Source organism: Lytechinus pictus, chromosome 5, assembly GCF_037042905.1.
Source record: "Lytechinus pictus isolate F3 Inbred chromosome 5, Lp3.0, whole genome shotgun sequence".
In the NCBI taxonomy this organism is placed as follows: Eukaryota; Metazoa; Echinodermata; class Echinoidea; order Temnopleuroida; family Toxopneustidae; genus Lytechinus; species Lytechinus pictus.
The window spans coordinates 3,095,729-3,109,296 of NC_087249.1; the positions used below are offsets into that span (position 1 = coordinate 3,095,729).

Genomic DNA, 13,568 nt, shown 5'->3' on the forward strand with positions numbered 1-13,568 from the left:
CTGATGGGGTGAGGGGGAGGGGTGCACAGGTGCACCAGATGACATTATTTTCTTCAGCTTGTCAAATTTTCCTGGGAGAGAAAATTTACCAATTTGGATAGATTACTTCAAACCTTATGTTAATTTTTGATATTGACCTTCTATTCCCCTCCCCCATTTAGTTTATCCATACTAGTTTCACAATAATATTGTATCTTTTCCATGCATGTACAAGAGGAATGCAGCATACAAGCTCAGTTCTTTGCAGTCCCCTCTATTTTCAATTTTTTAAAATCTACAATCTATTTAGGGCCTAGCCTACTATTTACCTATTTGTACAGTTCAAAATTGTTTACATTGGATGCATGTTATTTTTGTTGGAAATGTAAAGATAAATAAATCAAACTTAATTTGGATATCCTGGGTCTGCCCTTGCTCTGAAATGATTATGATTCTCTTCTTGGTAAAATTTGTTGACATTTGCAGGGACATATAAGCCAATATCAAGAAATACCCTGTAGCACATAATCAGTAAGCATGTCAGATGGAATTTATAAACAAATAATATCTATTTCATATAGGCCTATATTATATTATAATCAACAAGTCTTCTAAAAATACACCTTATCATATAAAAGCTTAATATTGCAACCCTAAGATAATAATGTCCCACAAGAGACAAACTTCAATTGACAACTTCCTACATTTTCTGGTCCAATTCATCAACTTTGGTTGACTTTGAAGAGGAAATATTAAACATTCATATCGTGTAATAGTTTTACGTAAAATTGTTTATTTTCATTTAATCTCATTTGATTGGCAACTATCTTCATAAGCAAATATAAAATGAAATAATACATCATGCTCCTAAAAATGCATAAATAACCTGAAAAGGGATAATGGAGAAGATTAAGACCTTAATCAATCAACGTCACAAAAATTAGTCAGAAAAATACAACAATAATTGTTTCATCCCCCTCAGGATGTTTGTTGATGGCCTTTGAAAACAAATATTCTTGACAAATTTTGACCAAAATAATCCACCTTTGAAAGGAACATTCTGTCAACAAGGTGATTTTGCAATATTTATTTCCTGTTTAAACTGATTTGTAGAATGTCTTTTGCCTCTTCTGTCAGAATATGGATGGTGGCGGTGCGAAAATAACAGGTTTATCTCCTGCTAAATCAACAAGTGTCTAAGATGATTGCTATAGAATTTCAAAATTGTCATATCAGTTTGGCTTGAATTCATGTAAGTACTTGATCCTTTTCAGAACACCTATTTTCATAATCTGATTAAACTCAAAGTGTGTGCAATCAGAAGTCTTGCCAAAAGTATTTCAGACTTCATGCAGAAAAGTTAAGTGCAACAGGACTGTGGGAAATTCAGAGTTAGTTTTTTAAATGATTATTGAACTCTGAAACCTACAGTGGATTTTCACCAAGTATAACACGATAGTAAGACAAGCATATGGTACACTTGATAGTAAACTATTCTGATATTAAGGTTAATGCTTCTGCTCAAAACTTAAGTTATTGAATTTAAGAACTGATGGGACTTACCTCCTGCACATGACACAGAGCACTCGGTAACCCCCGTCTCCATCCATATGTAAAGAGCTTCTGGATTCACCGCAGGATGAGGTTCACCAGGGAGCCTATCAAAAGTGGCTTCATTGCCTTGCCCCTCCTCTGGGATGCTTGAGCTGTAGTCTTCACTGGTGTAAGCATCAAGTTCCTCACCCCCGATTGGGACAACTGGTCTAGGAACTCCACTGTTTAATGGGCTGTAGTTGGTCTCAGGATTCTCCTGCCCAAAGATAGGTCCAGATGGTGGTTGCTGACCAGGGTTGGGGTAGATGCCAATCTGTCCGCTAGTTTGGGGAAGGTTAGAGGACGTCTGTGGAGGCATGTCTGGGATCGCATCTGGGTTTGGTCGGAAAGGATAACGGTCAGGTCTTGTCTGGGGTGGTACCCCCTGGCCCCGACTTGGAACTCCTTGTCCAATATTTGGTCGCCCTTGTCCAAATGTAGGTTGGTCCTGCCCCACACCAGGACGCCTATATCCTCCTGTTTGGGAAGGTGTACCCTGCCCATTCACTGGAATTCCCTGTCCTGTAGGGTTTGATGGTTGTCCACGTGATGGTACTCCCTGGCTGTTGTAAGGAGGAAAACCCTGATTAGTAGGTGGTCTGTAATTTGGATTGTATACTATATCACCACTTGGCTCATCTCCTCCATACATGGGTCTCGGGCGTCCTGGATTAGGACCAATGCTTGGGTTTCTGTTTCCTGTAGGATACCGGGACTGTGGATTGTAATTTGTTCCTGAAGTAAACCTACCACTGGTAACTCCCGATTGAGCAGTTGTTCCTAAATTTTGATGGGACGGTCCTCTAGGTCCACTGTTATCAGTTGTTCCTCTCCCACCTGGAAGATTTGGATTATAGTTGAAAGGCCTGCTACTGCCTGAAGAACCTTGTGGATTTGGTGGATTATTACCTGTAGGTCTATTGAACGATGACTGAGAGGCTAATTGAGAATTACTTGAAACAGGAGGAATGGCATCACTCTCAGGTACTCTGGTTTCGGGAGGATTGTATCCGGTTGGGTAATACCCATAAAAAGGACGAGATTGTTCTGGTTCTCTTTGAGTTCCTGTACCTGTTGCTGATGTTTGTCTCTCTGAGTTTGCAGGAGATGGCCCACGTCCTAGTTGCGGATTAGAAACATAAACTGGTGGCACGGCCCTTCCGGTTGCATCTCCTTGACCTTGTTCTCTGGGAGTTTCTCCTTGGCCCCTCTCTCCACCCCGCAAGATCTCAGTCTGTGTTGCTGGTACATTGCCAGAACTTTCACTTGGGACATAAATAGTGTCACGTCCGCGGCCTGTGTTTGATCTACCTGGATTAGAAGGTCTACTGCTCCCCAGCCCAGTCTCTACAGAAGGTCCAGAAGGTCTCTGACCTTCTGGCACTGTAGGATTGCTTCTTGATACTGACCCTGACACTGTACTTACTCCTGACAATGGAGACCCTTCTGGTCTGTTATAGTACCTGCCCTCTGGACCTGCTTCTAGACCTTGATTCTCTCTGTGTGTTTCTTCTGACTCTGAGATGGTATACCTAACTCCTGGGTATCCTTCAGGCGTTTCCTTGTCTCCCATGCCATTTCCTGGCAGTACACCACTTGATATGCTCATCTCCTTCTCTCCTACAGATTTAGGCTGCTCCTCTTTGATTGGTGCATTTGTGGTTGTCAGAGGTGGGGGTGGTGGTGGTGTTGTAGGAACAGTTGTTGTTGGTCTTATAGTACTACGTGTTGTAGTCCTTGCAGTTGTTGTTGGAGGTGTTGTAGTAGGTCTTGTGGTAGTCGATGGAGGTCGAGTAGCTTTGGGTTGTACCCTTGGGTTCTATTACAAGAAAAAAATTAGAGGGAATCATGATTATGGTCTTGAATTGACATTTTCGTTACCCTTCTATCAAATAAAAAAATGCTCTTAAAATGTCAAAATATTAACAAAGATCCAATCTTCTTGAAAATCACTTTTCAAGAAATGTAAATCAAATTGTCAGTTATGCATACAGAGATAAAAACCTCATAGTATTTTATCATCAGATTGTGTGAAATGTATACATGACATTGGTAATGATGCTTCTATACCTAAACTTAACTTTTTAGAAATCCAAGCTCCTTGAAGAAGCCACATCTTATCAAAGGAAATCCAAATCCATAACTTCAAAGAAAAAGAACTTGTATTACTAATCATTTGTCAACTTGCATTCATATACTTGCAATAATAAGAAATGACAGTTAGTCACCAATGGTAAAATACAAAAGACAAACTCCTACACAAGATTTAAAGTAGAGGCATGAATCTGGGATTTGTGAAACATCCTCCTTTTGTATCCTGCATTGTACATCACTTATGACTGAAGTGTGAGTAAAGCATTAACTCTTCAAAAGTACATACATATGAAATCTATTTTTATGACAAGTAAATGGAAATGTGGTTTATTAAATGTCCCTTAAGTGTGTGAGGAACTAGTTGTTAATCCACATGGGATCCCATACCAGATGGCACAATGATAACCATTCCTATTCCATTAAAGGTGACAATCGATCAAGATTATAAGCTGTTTCTGTCTCCCAAAATGTCAAATTAGTTTTATCATGCCTGGATGCTATACAAGGTCCCGTCATAAATATTTTGAAGCTATTTTTGATGGTCTACACAAAGTTGTTTTCTATTATGGAGAGTGTGGACATGTGCTTTGAATATTAGAGTAACTTTTATTGGGAATTATAATAGCAAAAACACACAATGGGAGGATAACAAGATACTCAGAGATCTTGAAATAAACAACTTTGAAAGACACTTCCTGCAAGCTGGTTTAGACCTCTACTAAAATGTAGGAGTTCAGTACAACAGAAATTCAATATTATTTAGATTTTCAAATAAAAAATATCAAGAAATGAGTGAAATATCTAAATTATATCAATGACTTGTTCCCATAAAGCAAAATAGCTTGATGCTTTATCAGTCTACATCACAGCAAAGATAACACAACAGAAAACAAAAATCAACTATCAAATTTCAAAATCATAATAAAAATTGCTCTTGTTAGTATTACTGATCAACAAAATTGACAATAAGCTTTTTCAGTGTCAGTAGGCCTATATCTAAACTGCTTTTTAAAATACAAATTAGCTTCAAACTTTAACCAGTGGCATAGCAGTGAGATATCGTGTATAAAATTATCTGATGAACACCATCCTTACTCTTCTACCATTTCTTTGGTAAGAGTAGGATATAAAGTGTAATATGACAAGTTTTATGATCACATACAAAAAAATAGGTAAATGAACAATCAGGTATTGACTAATGTCAAAATTTCTTAACTTCATTTTCTCATTTCCATCACCACTTTGGCTTCATTCAAACTTTTCCAAATCGGTGGCAGTGGTGGGATAAGTATGTTATTTGACAATTCCTCTGATAATATGACAAGGAACAACTTCCTCACTAACCTGCTGTGATGTCTGCCTCCCACCTTCCTCCTCCTCCTGACGTCTTGGTGGGGGACGCTCTTCCTTCTCCTCTGGAGGATTTGGAATGACATACTCATAGGAGATTCCGGGATTTCTTTCCTGGTAAATGATCTGTAAGAGAAGAAGGTATGAAGAGTCACTGCCTTCATCAGTCATAATACAAATGCAGAACATTTAACCTGTTGACTACGAGATGCTGTAAGTCTTCAAAGACTTGGTATAGGTTGCAACCAGTTGCTGCATACAATGGATTAATCACCATCAAAGGAATTATATGATGCATCATTACACCTTCTATTAATATTCGTTTGAGGAACAATTACAAAAATCCCAAGGATAAAAAATGCATTCTGCAAAAAATTCATTAGACATATAGGGTACCACTAAAGGAATATCAATCAATGTTGACATGTTTGAAGACTTTTCAAAAGGAATTAATGATTGCAAATATGTGCCATAATTCACCTTCAAGAAACTGCAGAAAGGAATGAAAAAAAGTTTTCAAATAGAGAATGATAAACTGATTAAAATGAATGAAGCATATTGCATTTCAACATTATTTTTACATCTGTTCTATTCGAATATTGAATAAACAAATAAGTGTTCACATACATCATTAAACTTCATTTTTAATTATTGAATGTGACACTCAATTGACCAAATTCAGGTCAATGTCACATATCAGCACATCACCATTCAATATATAACTTAACACCAATGATTGATTGATTCAACAGCTCAACCAAGTAACACATGTCTTGCACAAAGAATAGGAAGTGACAAATACTTGAACAATATAATATCTATATTTTACGAAGATTCCCAATGACAGATCAAGCAGTTCTATCTATTTTACTTTGTAGCAACAAATTGCATTGGGAGCTATGAGTAAGAAATAGCTTTGTTCAAATATGTCTCTGACATTCAATTGTTGCTCACTGACAGATATGTTCAATCTATGGTATCATGCCATGAGCATTTAAAACAATGATTTTTCTACTTTTTCTACTTGATACAGGTATGCATCTCATCAGTTGGGTACTGTATTTAGAATCTCATTAAATGTCAATGAGAATCTCTGTATAAACAGGAACCAATACTCCTACGTGAGCCCAGAACCATGATGACAAGGTACCATTCCCCACGGTTTTCACTACAAAATTGAATTTAAACCCATCAAGAATGTTTATATATAGAAAATAGATAAGATTATATCACTCCGTCTGCACTAGTAATGGCTATGTGTTAAGTGAGTATCTTGATGTCTAATACCAGTTTGTGTAAGGGTTCAATATTTTGTTTTTTTAATAATCAAGACTGGGAAGTTAACAGTATAGAGGAGGAAAACAGAATGTCTTTCATCACAGAGTGACAAAAATGGAGTGTCAACTAAGGAGCAAGGACTGCAGATGATAATTATGATACATGATATACATGTAATTGTATGTATAAGAAACCAACAAACAGAACAAATTCAAAGGTAATCAAAACAAACCATTGGATGTCACATACAGATTGAAATAAATAATAGCTAGGATAAGCAATGGTCATGGCGAATGAAAACAGCTTATTCTTCTTCCATTACTAAGATTTCATTGCTAAATTGGCAATTAATTTTTCTTATTCCCTCTTCATCTAACAAAGTTTGGGTTTATTATTGTACCAGTTTAATGAGATAGAATATAAGATTAAGTGTGTGCTAAATAGAATTATTGTAGTTTAACTTTAAATTGAGTCAGTAAACTCTAAAGTAGAGGCATTTTGAACTAAAATAATATTATTAGAGTAACCGGTAGAAGACAAAACGAGATTAGAGCTTAGACCATGTAAGAAGAGACCAAGTGGGCATTAGCCGAGTGGGAATGGACTAATATGCTTTTGACACTGTACTTTTTTTCCTTAACCCTGGGAAATTGGTGGGGCTAAGGGGGGCCTTAGCCCCACCAATTTCCCGGGGTTAAGCTTAGCCCACTTCATTTTCACACTACGTTTTAGCAAAGTGGGCTAGCACGGTAAATAGTACGGTACTATCTGGCCCTGCAAAAAAGCAGGGTTAGCCAGCTTATTGTGGTGCTAGCACCACAATTGCGGTGCTAAGAGATGCAGTGTGAAACGAAACTGGGCAAAGGAAAAGTGGGGCTAAGCAATAGCCAATCACAGAAGTCGAAATTGCACGTTAATCACGCTCTGTATGGTAAAATAATCAATATTCATGAGCTGTGGGATAGTCCGGGGTAAAGGTGTTAACCCCGGCTAAGCAGATAGTATGGGGTTAAGAAAGACAGTGTGAATCCAAAAAAAGATAGTATGAGGTTAAGGATAGTCCGGGGTTAAGGATAGTATGGGGTTAAGGAAATGCAATGTGAAAAGCATATAAGTGGTAATAGATTCTCCTACCTTCACATCCAAATCTACTGATGTTGGTCCCATGATGAGGATCTGTTCTCCTCTGCTACTCATACTCCTGGCCGACCTGGTGTACATCACATTGGTTCCACCAGCAGAGTAGTTTCCTGGATAGTCAATGCTCCAACCGCCATTGAACACAGGGTTTCCACCCGAGATCTGAAGACCTGGAGGAACAGAGAAAGACATCACAGGTTCTATTAATCTTGTTTAATCACACTGGTTCAACCAGCAGAGTAGATTCCTGGATAGTCAATGCTCCAACCGCCATTGAACACAGGGTTTCCACCTGAGATCTGAAGACCTGGAGGAAACAGAGAAAGACATCACAGGTTCTATTAATCTTGTTTAATCACACTGGTTCAACCAGCAGAGTAGATTCCTGGATAGTCAATGCTCCAACCGCCATTGAACACAGGGTTTCCACCTGAGATCTGAAGACCTGGAGGAAACAGAAAAAGGTTATATTAATCTTGTCTAATCACATTGGTTCCACCAGCAGAGTAGTTTCCTGGATAGTCAATGCTCCAACCGCCATTGAATACAGGGTTTCCACCTGAGATCTGAAGACCTGGAGGAACAGAGAAAGACATCACAGGTTCTATTGATCTTGTTTAATCACACTGGTTCAACCAGCAGAGTAGATTCCTGGATAGTCAATGCTCCAACCGCCATTGAACACAGGGTTTCCACCTGAGATCTGAAGACCTGGAGGAAACAGAGAAAGACATCACAGGTTCTATTAATCTTGTTTAATCACACTGGTTCAACCAGCAGAGTAGATTCCTGGATAGTCAATGCTCCAACCGCCATTGAACACAGGGTTTCCACCTGAGATCTGAAGACCTGGAGGAAACAGAAAAAGGTTCTATTAATCTTGTCTAACCACACTGGTTCAACCAGCAGAGTAGTTTCCTGGATAGTCAATGCTCCAACCGCCATTGAATACAGGGTTTCCACCCGAGATCTAAAAAACTGGAGGAAACAGAGAAAGGTTCTATTAATCTTGTCTAATCACATTGGTTCCACCAGCAGAGTAGTTTCCTGGATAGTCAATGCTTCAACCGCCATTGAATACAGGCACCCGAGTTCTGGGGAGCATTTCACAAAACTTTGTCAGATTTTTTACCTGACAAAGTCTGTTTTATCCAGTAGATTCCATAGTAACAGACACTTTTTGCCTCTCAGCCATTTAAAACCAAGGAAAGCTGTCAGATCTGACAACTTGTCAGATGACAAATGTTGATGAAATATCCACCAGGACAAATGGAGGAAACAGAGAAAGGCATGACAAGTTCTATCATCTGGGGAGCGTTTCACCAACATGTGTAGTCTGACAAATTGTCAGAACTGACAACTCTCCTTGATTTTGATTGACTAGGAAGCTCAGATGTCTGTTATCATGGTAACTGTCAGATAGTACATATTTTATTGGATAAAGCATCCAACAATCCTGTCATGAAACACTCTCAAATTGTGCATATGTAGGACAATGCGGTGGATGTAGATGTTGGCTCCAAACTGAAATGTTGTTAAATCAAACTGCAGTTATATTAGCAATGGAACAGTCCAATAGCATCTTAGGGATAGCGGGAGTGCAATGGTGAAGGCTGCCCACATCATGTTGGAGGCATAATGAAATATATTTATTTCATACAGGGTACATGTAAGTGATGTAACACTGTTGTAACTTGTTCATAAATATATCAATATATCATCCAAATATATCATTTATTCACTAAACAATTCACAACAAAATATTTCAAAATGCAAACCCTTTTTCAAGGTGCTTTTGAAAATTTACAGGGTGGGGGACAAAATAACTTTGCAATCTCACTCACTATCAATATAGTGAACATTTGATTCAGAAGTGGAAAAGAGCTGACTAACATAAGATGGACTTTCACATTCTTGTTTGAAACAAGGTTGTAACAAACATGGCAACTGGTTAGGAAACATGATGAACTATTCCATGGGTTCAATGTTCTGGGACTCTCAAATCTGCTTTATTTCATTCTGTTAAACAGGTGGAATCCTTGATAACACAGATTGAAATGTTGTTAGGTGGGTGATTTATTAGCGGCTCCTTTAGAATGAAGTTGAATTCAGGTCATTGTGAATAAAGTTTGATAATATAACAGAGACATTCAGGAAGGACATATAAGACCTACTTTTCTCTTGAATTTTTTTAATGATTAGTTTTTTTTTTTTTTTTATATATATGTGTTTACATTAACTAATTTCAAATGAATGTCTTCTTGACATACTCTATATTACTCATTTGTAATACTTGTATGTCATTTTACTTTAGACATGACATTGCAATGTCAACGCCGAGTTAAATACCCTCGAACATACAGTTTTTTTTTCACTAACGATATTTATTATACAAGTGTTAGTTTACATGCTAAAAATGTGCTTAAAATATCAAAATACTTTGATTCTTCTTTCGTTTTGCTTCTAATATTTCTAGAATAATATTGTAATTTTTTTAAAACCTTTTTGTAATCGGTCTGAAGCAATGTTTACAATTTTCTTTTCGTTCATTCTAATTCTGCATGGACGTGCCAAGTAAGCTGATCAGCAGCAGCTGCTGAGAAGTGTTTACCAGCCGTCATCTCCAAAACTTCACTGATAAAATTAATTAGGTATCTGCAATTAATAAGGAAAGAGTACGATTAAAATTCAAATTAAAAAAAGAGCGCGCTTTCATTGACACCGGGTTTGCACTTACTTCCGCCCGAGCAAATCACCCGTTGACTTTCGCTGGGGAAGAGATGTCAGTGCGAAAGGGTACATTTTTTCTTCGCCGGGGAAGTGAGGAATGCGTGCCGGAAAAGTTCGCCGGCGAACTTTGCTGGGGAAAAATGAAGAGGCCAGTTTGAAAAGGGTATTATTAAGTACAGGCCAAACAACTTTTTGATGAAAGCAGTGAAAAAACAAGCCCTTCGTTTAAATTTGGTATATTTGTACCTTGACATTGAAAGACCTTAAGGAGTATCAAATCACTCTTCAGGGTTTGGGTCATTAACAGCGGAGGGGAGAGGGCAGGTGTATCAGACCTGGGGTTTTAACCTTTGAGGCCAGCCAACATCGTTAGTCAAATTTGAAGGAAATGATCGATGGCTATGTTCGCACAGGAAAAGTTTGGAATTGTTTCAACTTCACATTTTATGAAACCTCAGAAATCTAATTATTGATTAGTCCTCAAAGTGACTGAGTGTGGGTTTGTTTTTACTAAGGTGTTGGGCAGGCAGGAATTGCAAGAAGATGCTTTTAAAGTCAAAATTTTACCCCCCAAAAAATGTTAAGTTTTAATAGAATTTCCCCATAACATACATGTGCATTTATAATATAGTGTTTCTTTTTAAATGACATTTAAATCAACCTTCAATAGATCAATAATCTTAAGATTTACTAGAGCTTAATGAAGGCTTTCATGAAGCCTCAGACTTTGAAGAGTTAACATTTGTAAAACATGAAACACCATGAAAACATACGCTTAACTTTGATATGAACATATCTGGTAAAAGAGGAAAGTGATGTACTACCATTTCAATGCTTTCTGATATAAACTAGAAATGACTGGAAAATTTTGATGAGTTGTAATGCTGATCCTGCAATGTATAAAATCATCACTTTTTTTTTTCAGTACATGACTTTGAATTATAGTGGCAAAGACTGATATCACTTATATGTTTTCCTGACTGATCTTAAAGTGTCTTGAAAGACATGATATCTAAGTTGGCAAGTATTCATGTTAAAAAATGCTGAGTAGACATTCAATCTCAAATGGTACATATAGGCCTAGTTTGATAAGGTTTTAAAAAGCTGACACATGAATATGTTTGAAACTGTTGTTCCTTTAACTTTAGGGTAAAAACTAATATTTTCTTCATTCACAAATTAATATTATTAGTAAAGTTTTCTTGAAAATTGAAAAGACAAAAATGAAACCCTGGTGATCAGAACCAGAATCGTTTCATAGCAAAGGCTTATATTTCAATATTCAAAATGAATTGATACTGTACATGATGAAGAATAATTCTATTACTATATGAAATTATTAAACAAAAATGAATGTTTGATTACATTAGCAAGGCTACCCTGATTGGACGCTTGAGGATTCAAGGAATTTCTTTCTGCCGGGTACCCATTTACAACACCTGGGTGGAGATTGGCAAATGTAGATAGACACCTTTCCAAAGGATTCGGGTGTTGCTGCGGGATTTGAACCCTAGACATTGTGGTTCAAAGTCCGGAGACTTATCCATCGAACCACAACATCTCTACAATTATGATCAAAATATTTTGGTAAAGTGGAAATATAACCTGTTGAAGGGAATGAGAAACATAATTATATATGACTAATATTGTATTCATTTGGATAGTAAGGGTCAAATTGATGACCACCGTACACACTGGAGATACTGACTCCAGATCAACCAAACTATTGGGGTTTTTCCAATGACATAAAATCAATCAATCTGAAGTTGGTTTCGATAGAGTCAAAAAGATTACCAAAATACTTTTCAATCTTACCTAGATAGTTCCTACTCCTGGTCATCTCTGTGATGTTAACATACATAGCCCCTGCTGGGATAGTAACGAGTGTATGGTATCCAATCTTCATTGTAGGTTGGTCAAATATACCAGAAAAGATGTGACAATCTGTGTTTGATCCACCACACACACCACACTTGTCTTCTGTTAGTCCAGAACCCAATACTCCATCACAACCAACAATCTGGAAAATGAAAAAAAGTACAGGAGAAATTTATATTAGAACAATTAAATTGTGTTTTAAGAAAGTTTTTATACCTATGGTCTGAAGTCAGACTGTAGCAGCTTTCAAGTTAATGGGGGTGGTCATACACAGAGAAAAAAATCAGTGAGATTTAAAAAATTACCTTTATTACAATTAAAAATTGTCTTAATACATCATGCAAAAAAAAATCAAGGTCATAACTAGACTTTCATTGGCATGTAAGCCCATTTCTACCAGTCCAAGGTTTCAAATTCACCTGCTATCTGATCAGGTGAACTATCCCGACCAGTACAAACTTAAAGCTTACTTGTTATAATGATATAAGATCTGTCACTTGGCATGAAAATAGAAAGAATTTCTGTCACTTCTGTAACATCATGTCTACAGGCCTACCACCATGAAATCCAGACGTGACTTTTATTTCCAAATATTCCTCAACTTCAAACAAAAACACACTGTCAAATGTTTTAGGACGATAAAATGCTTAAACATGACATTTCAGGTCCTAAACTCCAAAACAACCAGACTATATGTAAACAATTACATGTGTCAATTGAGTTTCATTATACAAACTTCAGACAAGATTTCTTCAGATCTTGATACTCAAACATGGCATTTAGGGTTTACAACATCATCACATAAAATTTGATTGAATTTATTCCTGAACCATACACAACTTGAAGAAAGTGTGGGAGGCCCGATCGAAAATAAATCATCCAGAACCATCAAACAATTCAGAATGCTCTTTTACAACAGAGCTGTTTCTATCATGGACACCTCGACAAAGAATATGCATCTGTTGCTAAAGCAATGCAAAAGTCTGGTTGCACTCTTCTGTCAATATTTTTTTCTATTTCACGGCTTTATTAATGCATGAAATTATAATCCCATAGTATGTGAACTGGCTAAACAAATTATTGTAAATTTTCAAAAATATTTTTCTCTTATCAGCCGGGTGTGAATACGCTCTTAATAGAGCCTTATCAGGCCTCAATGAAAAGTCTAGATCTTGTCAACATGCCAGCTATTTTCACCTTTTAAACAGGTATGGTTCAAAGGGAGTTCACAATCCTTATCCAAGGGGCTGCCCACAGTCTACTAGTCTCTAGTAGGATCCATGGTCTACATGATAATGGGGGTGCATCCCCTTTCCAATTTTCCACCTCCTCACCTTCCAACAAGCACAACTACACTCTATCATTTGTCCCTAGTTCTTGGTACAACTTTGGTACAAAAAATAGGGGGCATGATTGATGAAAGAGTGCAATGGGGCTTTGTAATTTATACATTGAAGTTATATCTCTATGATTTATAGGGGGAAATCCTTCTAAGTACATATCAAATCATATGAAATTCAAAATAG

At 37.2% G+C, this 13,568-nt stretch overlaps 1 protein-coding gene across 1 annotated transcript; it reads right to left on the reverse strand.

The window, feature by feature from the left end:
* Positions 1-276: 276 nt before the first annotated feature.
* Positions 277-12,180, reverse strand: LOC129262573 (mucin-5AC-like). The gene is made up of 4 exons (XM_054900708.2): positions 11,980-12,180; positions 7,429-7,604; positions 5,011-5,142; positions 277-3,391 (listed from the first exon to the last, which is right to left on the reverse strand). The coding sequence occupies exons 1-4, from the start codon at positions 12,068-12,070 to the stop codon at positions 1,508-1,510; spliced, it is 2,283 nt and encodes a 760-aa protein (XP_054756683.2). The 5' UTR covers positions 12,071-12,180; the 3' UTR covers positions 277-1,507.
* Between the last annotated feature and the right edge of the window lie 1,388 nt (positions 12,181-13,568).

What these genes read in the sequence shown, in the direction of transcription:
- LOC129262573 (XM_054900708.2), bottom strand. Translation starts at nt 12,070, where the DNA reads ATGAAGATTGGATACCATACACTCGTTACTATCCCAGCAGGGGCTATG. An exon ending in CAGGAGTAGGAACTATCTAG is followed by an intron (nt 7,605 to 11,979) that starts GTAAGATTGAAA and finishes CTGTTCCTCCAG; the next exon opens with GTCTTCAGATCTCGGGTGGA. An exon ending in GGAGGCAGACATCACAGCAG is followed by an intron (nt 3,392 to 5,010) that starts GTTAGTGAGGAA and finishes TTCTTGTAATAG; the next exon opens with AACCCAAGGGTACAACCCAA.